The sequence below is a fragment of the Patella vulgata genome, chromosome 6 (genome assembly GCF_932274485.2).
Source record: "Patella vulgata chromosome 6, xgPatVulg1.2, whole genome shotgun sequence".
NCBI classification, from domain to species: domain Eukaryota; kingdom Metazoa; phylum Mollusca; class Gastropoda; family Patellidae; genus Patella; species Patella vulgata.
The window spans coordinates 4,874,691-4,893,259 of NC_065884.2; the positions used below are offsets into that span (position 1 = coordinate 4,874,691).

Genomic DNA, 18,569 nt, shown 5'->3' on the forward strand with positions numbered 1-18,569 from the left:
CGAAACACCGAAACACTAATCATTTGGAACATTACCAAAGCCTGCTGAAATTATTTCTCTTATTTGGCTATCAATTTGTTGGGGACACGCGGAGTGCCACGAAAGAGAAGCGTATACAATAATTATTTGAAACATTACCGAAGCATCCTGAAATTATTACACTTACTTGTGGGTAATTTGTTGGTGATAGGGACATGCGGAGTGTAGCTATAGGCGTAAGCAATAATCAAGTAAAGCCTCCACCAACATCTGAATGGTTTGTATCATGACTAATAGTGTCAAGTATTTAGTTTATATAAAGATATATTATATTGATCTTGCCTAGAACATATTTGACATATATAGTTATAGTCCATATTACATCTAAACACATGTCCCATATGGAAGACCAAACAGCTCTTTATTCAGTGTTCTTAAGAGTCATTCCATGAGAAAACCATGCAAAATCGTGCAGAATCGGAAAGATAGGGGGGTCGGTAGATCGAGTTCATCTCCGGAGGATTTTATGGACTCCCCCTGACTACTTCACAGCCGGAAGGGCCGATGTCAAAATTTCACCGTTATTGAGAAACAGCCTCTGGTTGATTTTTGGCCAATTTTGCCATTTTTCAGGTCATTTTTGGTCAATTTTCAGCCACCTATTGTGGCGAGTCTAGGGTTTGGATGAAAATGGTGGTGACTGGTGATGTTAGTGGGGGTCTTCCTGTGCCCCAGTGTGAAGACCATGAAGTCGCATCTATTCTCTGGGAGCAATGATCAGCAAAATTGTAAGATATGGTGAATAAAACAGAAAATATACACCTGCGAAGATTAGCTCAATTTTCTATGATGCGGGAGTAGGTGAAAATATCGAAATGGTTTTATGCACAGATCGACTCCCTCTAACGCTATACTATAAGAAATAAAATCTCTGTCACCTCTCTTCAATCAAAGAGAAAGCATAAGTCAAAGTTGGTGAATTTTCCCTATTGTAAATCTCTCATTCTCTATGAAATGGCCAACTACTTCCATTCAGGGTAAGCCAGCTATCTCGGTTTCTTCACCAAATCATCGCCCGCGCTCACTGGTAGCAGCTTGAAACCCCCTCGAACTAGTCTCTTCACCAAATCATTCGCCCGCGCTCACTGGTAGCAGCTTGAAACCCCCTCGAGCAAAACTAGTCTCTTTGATGAGGCTTGATATCCAATCCAAGATGGCCGTGTCCGAAAGCGCGCAAAATTGCGGTTTTTCCTCATATTTGGCCATTAAATGTGGTATATATCCCAGATATGACCAAGAGAATCACTTCATATGATTGAAAAAATGTACTAAGGACATTAAGGCCCACCTTTTAGCACATCACTTATCAATAAGTGATGTGAGAACCGAATGGGAGCTGATTTCTTGACGAAGCTGCATTAAATTGAATATTCCAAACGGATGCATGCTGCCACATCTAAGGTGAAGCCATACAAAGACCGCGTTGTGTCACTTGGAATCAACTTATACCTATTGGAACGGCTAAATGAAATAAAATACTATTGAAAAAAAAAGAGGGAAGAAATTGTGTCTTTGAAATATCGATGGAAACCCTGTGTGTGTGCTCGACCACAATCAAATTAGCAGGAAACAGTTGTGCGGTGATACTCCAGTTGATTAAGTTAAGCGGTGGGCTTCAGAAGTCCTCAAACCAGTTGCATTGAGTCTGATATAGCTGTAATACCTTTACTAAAGGCCAGCTCTCTGCTTTTTGTTTTTAACTTTGGCAGCATTAAAACATTCTTATTAATTGTAGAATTTTTTCTTCTATTTTATATGTATGCAGGAAATATTATGCTGCCCATAATGAGGAAATGGGCTTTCAAGAGAACCAAGTTCCTACACTGCCTCCGGGTAGTTCCTCAAATAAAAAAATATGGCATAGGGTCAAAAATTCAACTTCATCATATGATCATTTTCGGAGCCCAAAATGGATCTTGCTGGGCCTTTTAAAACTGAATTTGTACACGATGGATATTTCTATCAGGGGCCACCTCTCAACATATTCCAATCTGATTAAAATACAGATTTATATTTCGTTTCGTTTTTTTTTATACTTTCGATGATCTACACTACATGAAGATCTGACTGGTTGTTGCGATAGGTCACGTCAGAGGTCATACGAGCGACAGTTGAGCCTATGACGTCGGACATTTGATTAACCAATCAGCATTAGTGCTTCTAGGGGCTTACCCACAGTTCCGTGCAAAACATGTCTAAAGCTCGCCGAAACAGACCGTTTCATTGGCTAATACCTCACAGAATTCAGAACACGTCAATGATAACAACTCTTTCAGATCCTAGTGTAGTAAAGACAAGTAAAACGAAATTTTGAACTATAAAAAACGAAACGAAATAGGATCTGTGTTTTAATCAGATTGAAAATATTCTTAATATCAACCCCAACGTATATGGGCAATTGAAAAATCTCTTGTATCGAGTCTCTGGATGATGGATTGACTGGGATCAGTTTCAGAAAATTTTACAAATGTTGCCCCCTGAAAATAGTACATTAAAAAATAAGTTTAGTAAATTATTTTATATGGTTTGGTTCTTTCAAGTTACTTTTGGAACTGGTGACATCTCTCCCACTGCTACATCATCTGCAGCTACTGGTAGTGCTGCTTACATCCATCATCAATCTACTGCTACTACATCATTTGCAGCTATGGGTATTGCAACTGCAATACTAGTTTTGTTCGAGTGAGTTTTAAGCTGCTACCTGCGAGCGCTGGCGAATAATTTGGTGAAGAAACGGCGAAAGCTGGCTTACCCTGAATGAAAGTAGTTGGCCATTTCATAGAGAATGAGAGATTACAATATGGAAAATTCACCAACTTTGACTTATTATTTCGCATTGATTGAAGAGAGGTGACAGAGATAATGGGCAATCGAGTATAAGCATATTGTGCCATAAGAAAAATCGGTCGATGATGGCGACCCTAGTTAAACCGCATGCGTAGTATGGCTAATCGGACCGGGCCTTCGATAAAGAAAATATATTGAAAGTAGTCTATTTTCCGAAATTAGGTTTTGTCTGATACTGAGATATTTCTTTGCTCAAAGAAAGAGGGAAATGGGGTTTTACGTCCACTCGACACAACTAGGTCATTTCGGGACTAACATATGGTTCAATTTTATTTCAATAATTCGTTTCCACGTAGGGGTCTTTTGCAGTGGGAGTAAACCGGAGGACTCGGAGAACACCCACGAGGCTGGACAGGCGACCCTACTCCTTGTCAAGTACAACTGGGGAATCGAAACCACGCCGGTTGACTCAATGCCACCCCTTATGTCACAGCGCTCATCATTCGGCCATCCAACCCCCTTCTTTGCTCAAACGAAAGAGTGTTTTATCTCTTCTAAATCATGTATTCATGAATGTGCCAGAGAATAAGTAATATATTGAAAGAGGGATAAAAAAATTACTTTCCTGTCACACATTACACGATAACGCGTATACTGTTAAATTAAACAATGGATAACTCCTACCTCTTAAAATGATTTATATAATTAGTAAATAATTATTATTATCTAATGATTGATGTTTTGTGACATATAGTGTAACCAATATATGCATTGTACTTTTATAATCAATATGATACTGTTTATTAGTCGTGTTTATGTTCTTATGATTTGAATTTCTTTATGCAATATTTGTGAACCGCCAGTAGGAATAAATGCCTCTTATAAATACGTTTAGATGGCTGGAATTTGCACGGTAGGCTAGCCTCTGGGACTGCGGTCGAAGGTCAGCGATGAACTCGCTGATATGGACAAGCTACGTTCCAATGGCACATAAGCTCCTTTAAAGCTTCTTTCCGTTTCAGAGAGTACGGCAATTCCAGCCAAGGAATCAGACAGAACTGTACCGTACAGAGTTGAAGTCCCGTCGAAGACATCCACGAGAAAAACTGACAGAGTTAGGCCTGTCAATAAAACGACTTGTGCACATGGCATATCCAATGGCGGAGCAAGGTTTACAACACATTCTTGCGAGAGATGCTTTTCTGGACGCACTTCAGTGATATGGTATGGAAAGTACAACAAACTAGACCATGCAACATTGAGCAAAGTATTCAAGTGGCTATCGAGCTCGAATCTTTCAGAGCTTCACATGAAGCTAAACTTCCTAAGGAAAAGTATACCAGAGGTGTGCAGGGTAACACTAAACCGGATGATGTGAAGGAAATGAAAGAACAGATTCACTCTCTGACTAAAATGGTTGAGCAACTAAAGAGTAACTTTGAAGAAAGAGACAAACGAACACCAAACACGATCGTTTGTAATAATTGTAGGAAGCCGGGACATCTATCTATCCATTGCCCGGATTGAAGCATCAAATATGCTAAGAAAGAGACTGATAGGTCCAACATTAGACCCGTAAACAATCGCCGTAATCACAGAAGGCGGAAGTTTTCGAATGAACCAACCGAGGCAGGGTTGCATGTTCTCATGATGATTGAGAATGTTCAAACTCACGGACTAATTGATACTGGTGCATGTTTGAGCATAGTGTCCACCAGAAGTTTTAACTTTATGAAAGATAGGCCAACACAGCGACCATTGTCCCATTCTTTAACATTAGCAGATGGTAGAAGAATGAATGCCAAGGGAGCTTGTCGAATAAATCTTAAAATTGGTGGTATAGATTGTTCTCAGGAAGTAGTCATAGCTGACATTGGTTCACACTGTATATTTGGACTTGATTTCCTCAAAGAACATAACTCTAAAATAAATGTCAAAGACAACACACTGGACATTCACGAAAAAGAACTACCTCTAAAGATGGAAGGGGAATTGGGTATATGTAGAATTACGGCGACAAAACACATACAGATTTCTGCTTACCAGGAACAAATTGTAATGGGAAAGGTAAAGCCAGCTACTGAACAAGAATTGAGTAAAACGACTGGTCTTGTGGAATCTGTGGAAAATATGTATGAGAAGTATGGTGGCATAACTGCCAGAGTTCTAGCAAATGTTTCTGATGACACTGCTCTCGTTCCAGTGAGATTAATGAATGCTTCTCCAAATACAGTTAATGTCTATAAATGCAGCACCATTGGTAGATTCAGCCCCATAAGTTGTTCGTCCATATGTACAGTAGATCTAAAGGAATCGCTATTTACAAGTTTTCCGCATCATTTAGAAGATTTACGGGAAAGATCGAGCACTCACTTAGATAGTCAGCAGAAAAATGAGCTGGTAGAATTATTAAGGAAATACCAAACACTTTTTGCAAAAGATGAGTACGATCTTGGAAGAACGTCGGCCGTAAAACCCAACATTAAGTTGACTAGTAGTCTTCCTATCAGGCAGAAGCTCAGACGAATACCGTTACTTCAGAAACAGGAGGTTGAAAAAACCCTGGAAAAGATGTTAAAACAAAAGGTGGTAGAAACGTCCAATAGTCCTTGGTCGTCACCTATAGTTATGGTAAACAAGAAAGACGGAAGTACTCGCTTCTGTGTAGACTATAGGAAGCTAAACAATGTTACAGAGAAGGATGCTTATCCACTACCTAGGATAGACCACACGCTCGATTCACTAACCGGGGTTAAATGTTTTTTTTAAGATTGGATCTTGCCTCTGGATATTGGTAGGTAGAAATGTCGGAAGATGATAAAGACAAAACAGCATTCACCACATTAAAAGGTCTGTTTCAATTCCGGGTAATGCCCTTTGGCCTTTGTAATGCCCCTTCAACTTTTGAGCGGTTAATGGAATCGGTCTTAGCAGGTCTTTAATGGGAAACTTGTCTGGTTTATCTTGATGATATAATTGTATTTTCAAGATCATTTAAAGACCATCTAGCCAGATTAACAGAAGTATTTCATCGGTTACAAAATGCTGGGCTGAAGTTGAAACCAAATAAATGTTTCCTCCTTCAGAAAAAAGTAAGTTACTTAGGACATATTGTATCAGAAAATGGTATTTTGACTGACCCAGAGAAAATCCAAGCCGTGAAGAACTCTCCAAAGCCAAAAACTCTAAAAGAACTGAGAAGTTTTCTTGGACTTTGTTCGTACTATCGCCGCTTTATTGAAAGGTTTTCGCATATTGCTGCTCCCTTGCATAAACTTACTCAAAAAGAAAGTACCGTTTATTTGGAATCAAGAGCAGGAAGATGCTTTTAGTACGTTGAAAGAAAGGCTAACTACATCACCGATCCTAGCATTTCCAGATCCGAGTAAAGACTTCATTTTAGATACAGACCCCAGTGGATACGGAATCGGTGCAGTGCTCTCGCAGAAGATAGATGGTAGAGAAAGAGTAATTGCCTATGGTAGCCGAACGGTGACAAAAGCGGAAAAGTGTCATTGTGTTACCAGGAAGGAGCTGTTAGCAATAGTACATTTTATGAAATGCTTTAAACCGTACTTATATGGAAAGAAGTTCGTTGTCAGAACCGACCATGGAGCCTTGACATGGCTCTTGAATTTCAAAAATCTAGAGGGACAACTAGCCAGGTGGCTAGAAGTCGTATCCTCTTATGATTTTAAGATAACTTATCAACCTGGTTTGGTTCACAAAAATGCCGATGGCCTGTCAAGACTTCCCTGCAAGCAGTGGGGTCGGAACGAAGGGAAATCCAAAAAACGGGTAATAAATGTAATTGGCGCAGATCCAACTCAGTTCGAAGAATTGCAGGAAATGGATGCTGATCTTAAGCTCTTTAGGAAATGGAAAAAGACAGGTGTACAGCCCAGTCTAGAAGACGTTTCCCCAGAATCAGAATGTATTAAAAGGCTGTACAACCAGTGGCAATATATTGAGTTGGTAAATGGGATTCTTAGCAGAAAAGTTAAATCTCCTGCCAAACAAGAAAGATTCCAGAAACTAGTACCGAAGGAACACGGGAAGGCTGTTATTAGTCTGGCGCACGATTTACTAACTGGGAGACACTTGGGGGTAACCAAGACTCTGGCCAGACTTAAAACAACCTACTACTGGCCAGGAATCAAGAAATCTGTACGAGATTATGTAAAGGGCTGCGATGTCTGTAACAGAAGAAAAGGAAACAAGAAAAGGGGTAAACTTAGCTCATTTTTAGGGGCGCACCATTGGAAAGAATAGCCATTGATATTATGGGTAAGATAGAACCACCAACGTCGTCAGGCAATTGCTATATACTAGTAATCTCCGATTATTTTACAAAATGGATGGAAGCTTTTCCAATGGCTAATATGGAGACAATAACAATCGCAAAGATTTTAGTTGAAGAGGTGTTCCTACGGATTGGGCTACCATTTCAGATCCATAGTGACCAGGCAAGCCAGTTGGAGAGTAAACTTTTTGCAGAAATTTGTAAATTACTTGGTATAACTAAGACTCGGACAACCGCTTATCATCCCCAATCTGATGGACAGGTAGAACGATTAAATCGGACATTACAGAACATGTTAGCTGCTTACGTCCGCACGAAGGAAGATGACTGGGATGACTATCTACCGTATGTAATGTTTGCATATCGATGCACTTTGCAAGAAAGTTCTGGGTGTTCACCGAACATCTTAATGTTTGGTCGGGATGTTTACACCCCTCTCGAACTCCACTATGGACTTCCACCAGACGTAGAAGAAAATATCGATAGCTTTGCTGCTAATATCCGAGAAAAATTTCTGGATACCTTTGCGTTTACCAGAGACCACCTGAAAAATTCGGCTGCTAGACAGAAGAAATATTACGATTAAAAGTCGTTTTCTAGAAAATTCCAAACAGGAGACACGGTTTATGTCCATTCCCAAGTGCATAAAAAATGCATTCCGCCAAAATTCCATAAACTTCCGGTACCAGTGATTTTCAGAATTTTGACCATAGTCAAGGAGAAATCGAAACAGAAACTACTCGTCAAAATCAAGAAGACAACCCTAGTTATTTTCGGTCAAAATATAATCGACAAACGAAGTTACCTTCGGGGTTTAAAGAATACGTCCTGTATTGAAATGGCTGAATTTTGCAGACATTGCGGTAAAAAAAGTGGAAGACAGAAAGAGTCACGAAAAATTTTGTCAACAGAGAATAACGAGATGTCGAGTTTGTGGTAGATCATATACCTCTAAGTTAAACATGTTCTCTAAACATCAAATGGGAATGGTAGCAATCCGACACCCGACAAGACCGCAACTTTCAGTTCCACGCCAGTCAGAACAGCCTCGCATCAGAAGCACAATTCAGGTTGTATCTACTCCCACCCAACGTCTTGCAGAAAGTACTTTGACAAGAAATGATATTGGAGAGGACCCCGAAATTGAATTAATGTCTGAAACTTCACAAACTGTCAGTCAACTTAATGACAGTCGAGAAGAAATGTATATATTAAACGAAACAACCGGAGAGTTTGTTAGGGTCCCAAATACACCCACAGAATCAGCAACAACCACCCGTGCTACAAACAGATCTTCAAGAACTGTAGGTGTTCAAGTTAGCCAGATGATGGAATTAAGGCTTGATTTATACATCGAGGACGAGTGAGACGTTACGAAGGCGTGGGTAGTGAAGCAGTCAAGATATTTACTGATACTATCATATTTCATTATTTGTTAGCGTAGGACATTGTCATTTATATATATTAAACATGTATTATATGTCTTATCATAGAAGTCTATAGTCTTATGTTCTTTCGTAATCATTTGTTTAAATACCTTAATTGTTCGTACCTTTCTAACCAGGGTAATTATATAACTGTTAAATTAAACAATGGATAACTCCTACCTCTTATTATGATTTATATAATTAGTAAATAATTATTATTATCTAATGATTGATGTTTTGTGACATATATAGTGTAACCAATATATACATTGTACTTTTCTAATCAATTTGATACTGTTTATTATGATTTGAATTTCTTCATGCAATATTTGTGAACCGCCAGTAGGAATAAATGCCTCTTATAGATGCGTTTAGATGTCTGGAATGTGCACGGTAGGCTAGGCTCTGGGACTGCGGTCGAAGATCAGTGATGAACTCGCTGATATTGACGAGCTACGTTCCGATGGCACAGTAGCTCCTTTAAAGCTTCTTTCCGTTTCAGAGAGTACGGCAATCTAGAATTGCCCCAAAAAGACAAGTTGCAGATTGAAGAAAAGTACGGCGAATGCTATTCGCCCGAAAAAGGAAAGACACTAGCAGATTCAAGAACATGTACGGCGAATGCTATTCGCCCGAAAAAGTAAAGATATTGGCAGTTTCAAGAACTAGTACGGCGAATGCTATTAGCCCGAAAAAGTAAAGACCCCTTACAGAGTGCGATGAACGCTGTTCACCGAAAAAGGACATTTAACAGAAATAAACGTATTTAAGCTGTAAATACTGATATAAATATATTTTGAAAGTTTATGTTACATAAAGGTTTGAAAACTGAACGAGTCTGTCTTATTCCTACGGTGAAGTTTATTACTGACCACTTTTAGCTGGTCCTTACACACCCTTCCAAAGTTCCGTTTACCGGTGGCTCGTGATCAGCCAGGAATTGATCACTGGTGGCAGAGATACCAAGCTCTCCATACCCCAAACGTGGTTTTCCCTTCAAGGAAACGTTACAAAATCTACTTTTTTGAGATTCAAGTTTGAATATCGAAAAACGAGTAGCTCAGGCATCCTCATTTATGATATCTTTAGTTCATTTTACAAAAGTGACTTTATCAAAAGTGTTTTGGGGACATTTTGAAGATATACATGATTAAAATCTGTATTTTTGAGATTCAAGCCTGAATATCGAAAAACTGCTCAGGCATCCTCATTTATGATATCTTTAGTTCATTTTACAAAACTGATTTAATCAAATGTGTTTTGGAGACATTCTGTAGATATACATGATTAAAATCTGTATTTTACAGATCCAAGCCTGAATATCGATTTTCGAGATTCGCCAATATAAAAAAACAAGGAGAAAGAGCAGTTTATATGTGAATCCACTGCTCAGGCATCCTCATCTATGATATCTTTAGGTTTTTTTTACAAAACTGATTTAATCAAATGTGTTTTGGAGACATTCTGTAGATATACGTGATTAAAATCTGTACTTTTGAGATTCAAGTTTGAATATCGAAAATCGAGTAGCTCGTTTTTCGACATTCGCCAATATAAAAAAACAAGGAGAAAGACCAGTTTTTATATGAATCCACGGCTCAGGCATCCTCTATTACGATATATTTAGTTCGTTTTACAAAACTGATTTAATCAAATGTGTATTGGAGACATTCTGTCGATGTACATCCATTAAATGTTCTTTTTGGAGATTCAAGTTTGAATATCGAAAAACGAGTAGCTCGTTTTTTGAGATTCGCCAATATCAAAATACAAGGAGAGATATCAGTTTTATGCGAATCCACTGCTCAGGCATCCTCATCTATGACATCTTTAGTTCATTTTACAAAACTGATTTAATCAAATGTGTTTTGGAGACATTCTGTAGATATACAGGATTAAAATCTGTATTTTTGAGATTCAAGTTTGAATATCGAAAAACGAGTTGCCAATATCAAAAAACAAGAAGAAAGTGCAGTTTTTATGTGAATCCACTGCTCAGGCATCCTCATTTATGATATCTTTAGTTCATTTTACAAAACTGATTATATCAAAAGTGCTTTTGGGACATTCTGTAGATATACATGATTAAAATCTGTATTTTTGAGATTCAAGTTTGAATATCGAAAATCGAATAGCTGGTTTTTCGACATTCGCCAATATCGAAAAACGAGCTAGTTTTTTTTCGTTATTCGCCAATAGAGAGGTTCCGCAACCAGTACGAAGTACGAACTACGAAGTACGAACACGGTTTCGTACTTCGTACTTCGTTTTTGACAGGTTCCTCAAACAGTACTAACTACGAACTACGAACAGGGCTTCGTACTTCGTACTGGTTTAATAAAAAATATCAAATTAATTTAAATTTTAGTCTCGGGGAAGTCCATTGCAATGTGTTCTTATCAAATTCGAGATGATTTGACCTCGTGGCCTAGTGTAAAAAAAAAACAAATTTCACAGCCTGAAAATTTGTCAAAAATCAAAACAATTGCCGATCACTTTGACGCTTATCAACCATATACTGAACTGTAAATGTTCATGCTTTCTATAATACCGTAAAATTACGAATTTCATACACAAATCAGCGAGAAAGTCACGATTTCGTACCTCGTTTTTTAACGCCGAACCTTTTCCAGAAATCTTCGTAGAAAAATGACAAACCGAAGGTCGCTTATGTCAATGAGAACACATGAAGTGATGACGTCAGCACAAAAAAAATTCGTAGTTCGTACTGGTTGCGGAACATCTCTAATATCGAAAAAGGAAAAACGAAAATCGAGCTAACTTCACACTGCGAAATTCTGGTTCAATTAGAATGAGAGTTACTCCGCCCACATATTCACAATTATCAAGTAACCTTCTCAATGCCTACGGTACCTTCGATTATTAGTCCTTTCATCGGTAGTCTCCGGTAGTGACGTCAGTGATTAACGGTAAATGTTAGATTGGTCAGCCATTTGATGACTTAATTAAGCTGTGTCCAAGCCATCCGAAGGCCTATAGGTCTAATTAATAATTTCTATAACATTTGAAGTCTGCAGAAAGACTTGCAATAGACATATTTAGCTCATAACTAATGTATCTTTAATAAAGCAGCCATCGTCGTGTGACATGACAATGGTTGACTGAAATATAATGCGAGGTGAATTCATACAACTTCAATACCTGCTACAATGCAAGTTCGAAATATCTGTCTTAGAGCGCCGTTCGATTGATGTTTGTTGTCGCCACTTACGGTGATAGTTGAAACCCGAAGCCTACGGGGGTCACGGAATACTGCTACAACTTTCCAGTGTCCTACACGATTTTTATACGCCTACATTGTCGTTGCCCCTGTCCAACTGCCTGTCTGAACGTCCGTTCACAATTTGTTAATGGACACTCAATAGGTCACAATCTTTATATATGTTCATATCCCGAAGGACTCGGTTCCTTTCAATATTGGCATGTATCGGACCGTAACTTCATGGATTATGACCCCTGATTGTTCAAAAAATCATGTTTTTAGCTTGTGGACAATTTAGAAGTAACAATTTATTGTTAAATTTTGATGAAACTTGAAATGTATGTTGACAAACCAAAGATCTCGGTTCCTGTCGATATTTGCGCGTTTTGGACTTTAACGTCCTGGATTATGGCCCGTGATTGTACGAAAAATTGTAGCTGGTGGCCCATCAAGAGGTCACAATGTTTATCAATTTTAAAAATCGTTTAAATATATCACCGTTGCACAACATAGCCACTCCTCGGACCCACATAGTGTAGAAGTATATAATACCAAGGTCGTGGTCCCTCTAGAGGCCATAATTGTTATTCCGATATTGATGAAACTTAAAATATATGTTTATATCCAGACGATCTCGGTTATTTTCGATATTTGATATCGGACTGTAACTTCACGGATTATGACCACTGATAGTACGAAAAATCACATTTTGGTTTATTCGAATTTCGAATCGAAATTGCCCGAGAAATGGCCGCTCCTTGTACGCAAAAAGTGCAAAAGAGTGCAAAAAACTTTGGACCCTCCATCCTATTGCCTAGACACCATTCCGTGCCAAGCTTTCCGTCCAGCACCACTGATATCGGGAAACCACGCCCGTGATTGTACGAAAAATTGTAGCTGGTGGTCCATCAAGAGGTCACAATGTTTATCAAATTTTAAAAATCGTTTAAATATATCACCGTTGCACAACATAGCCACTCATCGGACCCACATAGTGTAGAAGTATATAATACCAAGGGCGTGGTCCCTCTAGAGGTCATAATTGTTATTCCGATATTGATGAAACTTAAAATATATGTTTATATCCAGACGATCTCGGTTATTTTTGATATTTGATATCGGACTGTAACTTCACGGATTATGACCACTGATAGTACGAAAAATCACATTTTGGTTTATTCGAATTTCAAACCGAAATTGCCCGAGAAATGGCGGCTCCTTGTACGCAAAGAGTGCAAAAGAGTGCAAAAAATTTTGGACCCTCCATCCTATTGCCTAGATACCATTCCGTGCCAGGCTTTCCGTCCAGCACCACTGATATGCGGAAACCACGCTGAAAACTGAAAGTACCTGAGGTGAATGAGCCACCATAACTCGCCATAAAGGACTGGCTGGAACATACATATTTAACCGCCCCAGAGTGAACTACAGCTTACAGAGCCATTAACAATATGTCGCAGTCTGAAGATTGTGTATTGTGTATTACACATAATTCTTCTTCTATTGATGCTTATCGTCCGATTCCACCGAGGGTGATATCGCAGACATATCTAATCATACTATACTCGGCGCTCCTATGTGCAAACCACATACGTTCACACCAGGGATCGAAACCGCAACATCAAGTCAGTGATGACCATTCAGCTAGAGCGATTTAATGAGTCACAAAAATGAAGTTTTTTCCTCCGACAAATTAAATTCTAAACCATTTTTTTATGTATTAGAAAAATAAATAAAGACGTTTGACGTATTTGCAGGTAAAAATTATTTCCTATTAGGGTAAATGTGTATTAAAATGAGTAAAAGACAGCATTCTCTCCGAACCAGTCACGTCTTAGGTAAACAATGCACACGCCATTGAGCCAATGATTGACGCCGCGTGAGGGAACGTCACGTGTTAAAGGTAGTCATATAAGAAGACTTTCGTAATCCTCTGTGAAACAGATTTAGTCATCCCAACCCCCAGTATTACATCTAGTGTAGGTATTTGAGCTTAAGGAGGGTCGTTCGTTACAAGCTAACTGACAAGTACTAGAGAACAGGCCTTATGATTGGCTAGTAAAGATATCACAATATGTCAGTTTATGAGCTGCAGGAAATGTATAGTAGTAGAAAAAATAACTTTGCATCGGAGTAACGTACTACTAGTCATCGTCATACCAAAAAATAAAGTGAATCTGCAGGTGGGGGATTGGGAGTTTGTCTATCTAGATATTGGCTGAATTGTCTCCCCCTAGCGTATATGATCCACCGCCATTGACCCACAGAGAATAACAGTGTAGCGTGGGTTGGGGGTTGGGGAGGGGGGCAAGTTTAAATTCCATCATGCGATCTCGATCTATTGAAATATTTACAAATGCAATTAGTTGGATATTTATTATGGATAAGTAATTTGAAACAAATGCGCTTGGCACAAAGACAATTTATGTGGTTAATAAGAAAACAAAATGATTAAAAGTATAATATATCTATAAAAACGAAAATGTCGGGGCGTTTATTTACAAATTTTATGTGGAGGTCTTTTTATAGGGTGCCTATGAAAATTAATGTGTTACCTAATAGTAAGGCCAACCAAAGGTTCCTGTTTCGATCCCAGAATTCGCAGAGAAAGTTTCCCTATAAAAGGAAAACGGACATGGCAAAGAGCAATGGCTAATTGTTAGCATTGGATGAAAAACCGAGGTCCCACGTACATGTTGGTGTACACGTAAAAGATCCCTTGATAGTTGAAATTTGATGAAAAGTAGGCAGGAGCGCTGTTAACAATATCCCTAGAACACCTTCTTCCATAACTAAATATCCCTAGCCCGCCAATCATAACCAAATATCCCTAGACCTCCCCCCCCCCCCCACATAATCAAATATCCCTAGATCCCCCCCCCCTCCTCCATAATTAAATATCCCTATACCGCCATCCAGACTCAATAACCAAAAATCCACAGACATGCCCCTCCCTTTCCATAACCTTATATCCCCAGACCCTTCCTCGTCCCATCCATAACCAAATATCTCTAGACCCCTTTCCTGCATAACTAAATATCCCTACCCCCACCCATCCCCCTTCATAACCAAATATCCATAGACCCCCTTGTCCCTTACCCATAACTAAATTTCCCTAGACCCCCTCTCTCCTCCATAACTAAATATCCTTATACCACCTTCCCCGCTACATAACCAAATATCCCCAGACCGCCCCCCATCCTCTCTTCCATAACTAAATATCAGACCCCCAACAACCCACATAACCAATTATCCCTAGACCATCTCCCCCTCCCCCATAACCAAATATCCCTAGACCCCACTCCTCCCTCCATAACCAAATATCCCTAGACCCCACTCCTCCCTTCATAACCAAATATCCCTAGACCCCCTCCGTCCTCCATAACTAAATATCAGACCCCCAACCCACATAACCAATTATCCCTAGACCACCTCCGCTTCCCCCATAACCAAGTATCCCTAGACCCCAATATTCCCTGCATAACCAAATATCCCAGGCCCCCTCCCCCTCGCTCCATAACCAAATATCCCAAGACCCATCCCATCCCATATACTTTTAGTTCTCTGGCATCTTGATCAACGAACAGTTCTCGAGATCCATTGTTAATTCGAACAAGTATATTTTGAAGTGTCGGCTTTGGTTCCATGTATATCTTTCTGTATAGCTTGACATAAAGTCAAACCAAATATAAAAACACCTAATGTTATAAACGCACACCCAACAAATATCAAAAACGTGGTACGATTTGAGTTCGGATTGACTTCCGGACCTTTATCTTTTTTATCCAACATCGATTTCATCAAACACATACCTTAAAATATAAACAAAAATAAAATTTTATTAAATATTTTGACGAATATCATTAGTGTTGAATAAATGATTATTCAATTTTTTTGGGGGGGGGGGTTTTGTTGAGAAAAAGGATTTCAACAAGAGTTATATTTTTTTTCTTATCAGATTCAATGCCAGTTATTCAATAATACATAGACCTGTAGCTGTATAATACATAGACCTGTATTTCTATAATAATACATGGACCTGTAGCTGTATAATACATAGAGCTGTACCTCTATAATATATAGACCTGTATAAATACATAGACCTGTACCTCTATAATACATAGACCTCTACCTCTATAATACATAGACCTCTACCTCTATAATACATAGAGCTGTACCTCTATAATACATAGAGCTGTACCTCTATAATATATAGACCTGTACCTCTATAATAATACATAGACCTGTACCTCTATAGTACATAGATCTGTATCTCTATAATAACTGTACCTGTACCTTTCTTTTGCTGTATGGCCTTAGTCAGCATTAGGTATTCACGGTAGGGGTGAGTGGTATTTCTGTGTTTTTATTTTGTCAATGATCACTGATAGGCTAAATAACTTCTCATAAACATCCTATTTCATGTCACTACATTTTTTTCATGTTGTTTATAGGAATGTATTAATATACAGTATAAAGAAATGGTCGATTTTCTGGTTTCATTCAAATGTTTAATAGGGATAGTTCTTGTAAACCGGGGTAAACATTAAAGTAAGGTTATTAATAAAATTGTTTTTATGTTTTATTTTTAAAAATAAAAAAACAGGTCTTGCGACCCTTTTTAAATGGCGCTGGATCATCTGATACCCAGAATATATTTTTATAACTGCATGCCCACTTAATGTAAGACTCACTGACCTGGAAATAGAAAGATTAATAAGGCAGAAAGGGCTCCAAGAAACTCAATGACTACGCCTATATTTGGTATAAATATTGCCAAAACCACGGTGATCGTAAACCATATTAACGTTACAACAATCCGCATCTTTCTTTCTCGTTGTTCAATAACCTCTGGTGATAATCTTAAAGCGCTATTCCACACGGAATCAAAAGCAGCCCTGAAAAAATGGAACATTTATTAACGATGTGAAATGAGATGAAAGCGGTATAACATTCCAGAAAATAATAATATCAGATATGTCGTATATGTTTTAATTTACCTGCCACAAAATAATACTATCAGATATGTTGTATATGTTTAAACTCACCTCCCACAAAATAATAACATCGTATATGTCCTATATGTTTAACTTACCTCCCAGAAAATAGTAATATTGGATATGCTGTATAGGTTTAAACCCGCCTCCCACAAAATAGTAATATCTGATATGTTGTATAAGTTTAAAATCACCTCCCAGAAAATAATAATATTGGATATGCTGTATAGGTTCAACTCACCTCCCACAAAAAAGATATATTGGATATGCTGTATATGTTTTTACTGCTATTAATACTACGGCTATAATTACTGTGACATCGGGATCAAAGGATAATATAATATCGTTAGTTATTCCGTGTCCGAACTGCAAATATCCCAGAGTAGCTGTCATGGTATAGCATAATACGCACAAAACCATCGCTAGAGACACAGTTTTAGAAAACTCTTTTAAATTTCTGTTTTCCATACAGGAATAAATAGGAATAATGCTCATATGGCACTGAAATTCAAACAAAAGGGTTTTAAATTTATTTTTGTCCATTCAGGAATAAATAAAAAAAATAATGCTCACTTTGCACTGTTATTCAAACAAGTATAAAGTATTAGTTTTTACTTCTTAATTTCTCATCAAAAGCCAAGTTATTGAACATCTGTTTTATTCCTAATAACACAACTTAATGGATTTACTACTTCTGGTTTTATCAAAAAATGATCGGAAATAAACCCAACCATCCATTTAAATTCATGAGCAAAATATAACAATCAAAACATCAAAATTAATTCAGAGATAATAACAACAATCACTTTCCTTTGACCACATAATGCATCTTTGAATAAAGTACACGCTTTTGTTCTGTGTTACTGGATATAGGGAGAGAGATATGGAGTTTAACGTCGACTCGACACAAACCAGGTCATTTTGGGCATATGGTTCAATTTTATTTCAATAATTCGCTTGTGCGTAGGGGCCGTTAGCAGTGGGGGGAAACCGGAGGGCACGGAGAAAACCCACGAGGTTGGACAGGCGATCCTACTCCTTGTCACGTACAACCGAGAAAACGAAATCACGTGAGTTGACTAAATGACAGACCTTATGATACAGCGTGCACTCGTTAACCATTCCGATAAGAACAACCAGCCATTGTTCTCTGTCAGGACCCTGACGATAAACAACTGACAAGAGAAAACAATTCTGGAAAATTGTGTAACTATCTCGGAACCGAACCTAGGACCTCGTAGCTAAAATAGGTAGAAAACAGGGAATTATTTGCTTGAACCAACCTGATAAGCAAAACATATCTCTGGAATTACTAGAAATATATCCATCCAAGAATCTGGTCTGAAAATAAATTATCTACGATTCTTTAAATTGTTTCGATGACATTTAGTAATTGAAATGGAAATAGTGAGAGAGAGAAATGGTGTTTAACGTCCACTCGACACAAACTAGGTCATTTCGGAACCAACATATGGTGGGGGCGACCGAAGGATCCGGACAAAACCCCACAAGGTTGGAAAGACAACCCTACTTCTTGTCACGTACCAGCAGATAATCGAATCCACACCAAATGATTCAGTGACAGACCTTATGATCTGTGAGTGTGGGTTAACCATTCGGGCACCCAACTGCCGAAATAGAAATACACAGGACACGAGTCTATTGAATACATTGGCTGTTGCCCTTGGTTTATCAGTTGGATCTTGTATAACATATCTTACTTTGTTTTAACATAAGTCGGTTTATCACTGGTATCTTGTATAAAATATTTGACAGCAACCATACCCATTACA

General features: G+C 38.3%; 1 protein-coding gene across 1 annotated transcript; it reads right to left on the reverse strand.

Moving 5' to 3' along the window:
• Positions 1 to 15,183: 15,183 nt before the first annotated feature.
• On the reverse strand, positions 15,184 to 18,111 carry LOC126824681 (sodium-coupled neutral amino acid transporter 7). Its single transcript, XM_050554004.2, has 4 exons — positions 18,060 to 18,111; positions 17,018 to 17,277; positions 16,478 to 16,677; positions 15,184 to 15,591 (listed from the first exon to the last, which is right to left on the reverse strand). The coding sequence occupies exons 1-4, from the start codon at positions 18,102 to 18,104 to the stop codon at positions 15,383 to 15,385; spliced, it is 714 nt and encodes a 237-aa protein (XP_050409961.2). The 5' UTR covers positions 18,105 to 18,111; the 3' UTR covers positions 15,184 to 15,382.
• Positions 18,112 to 18,569: the final 458 nt, after the last annotated feature.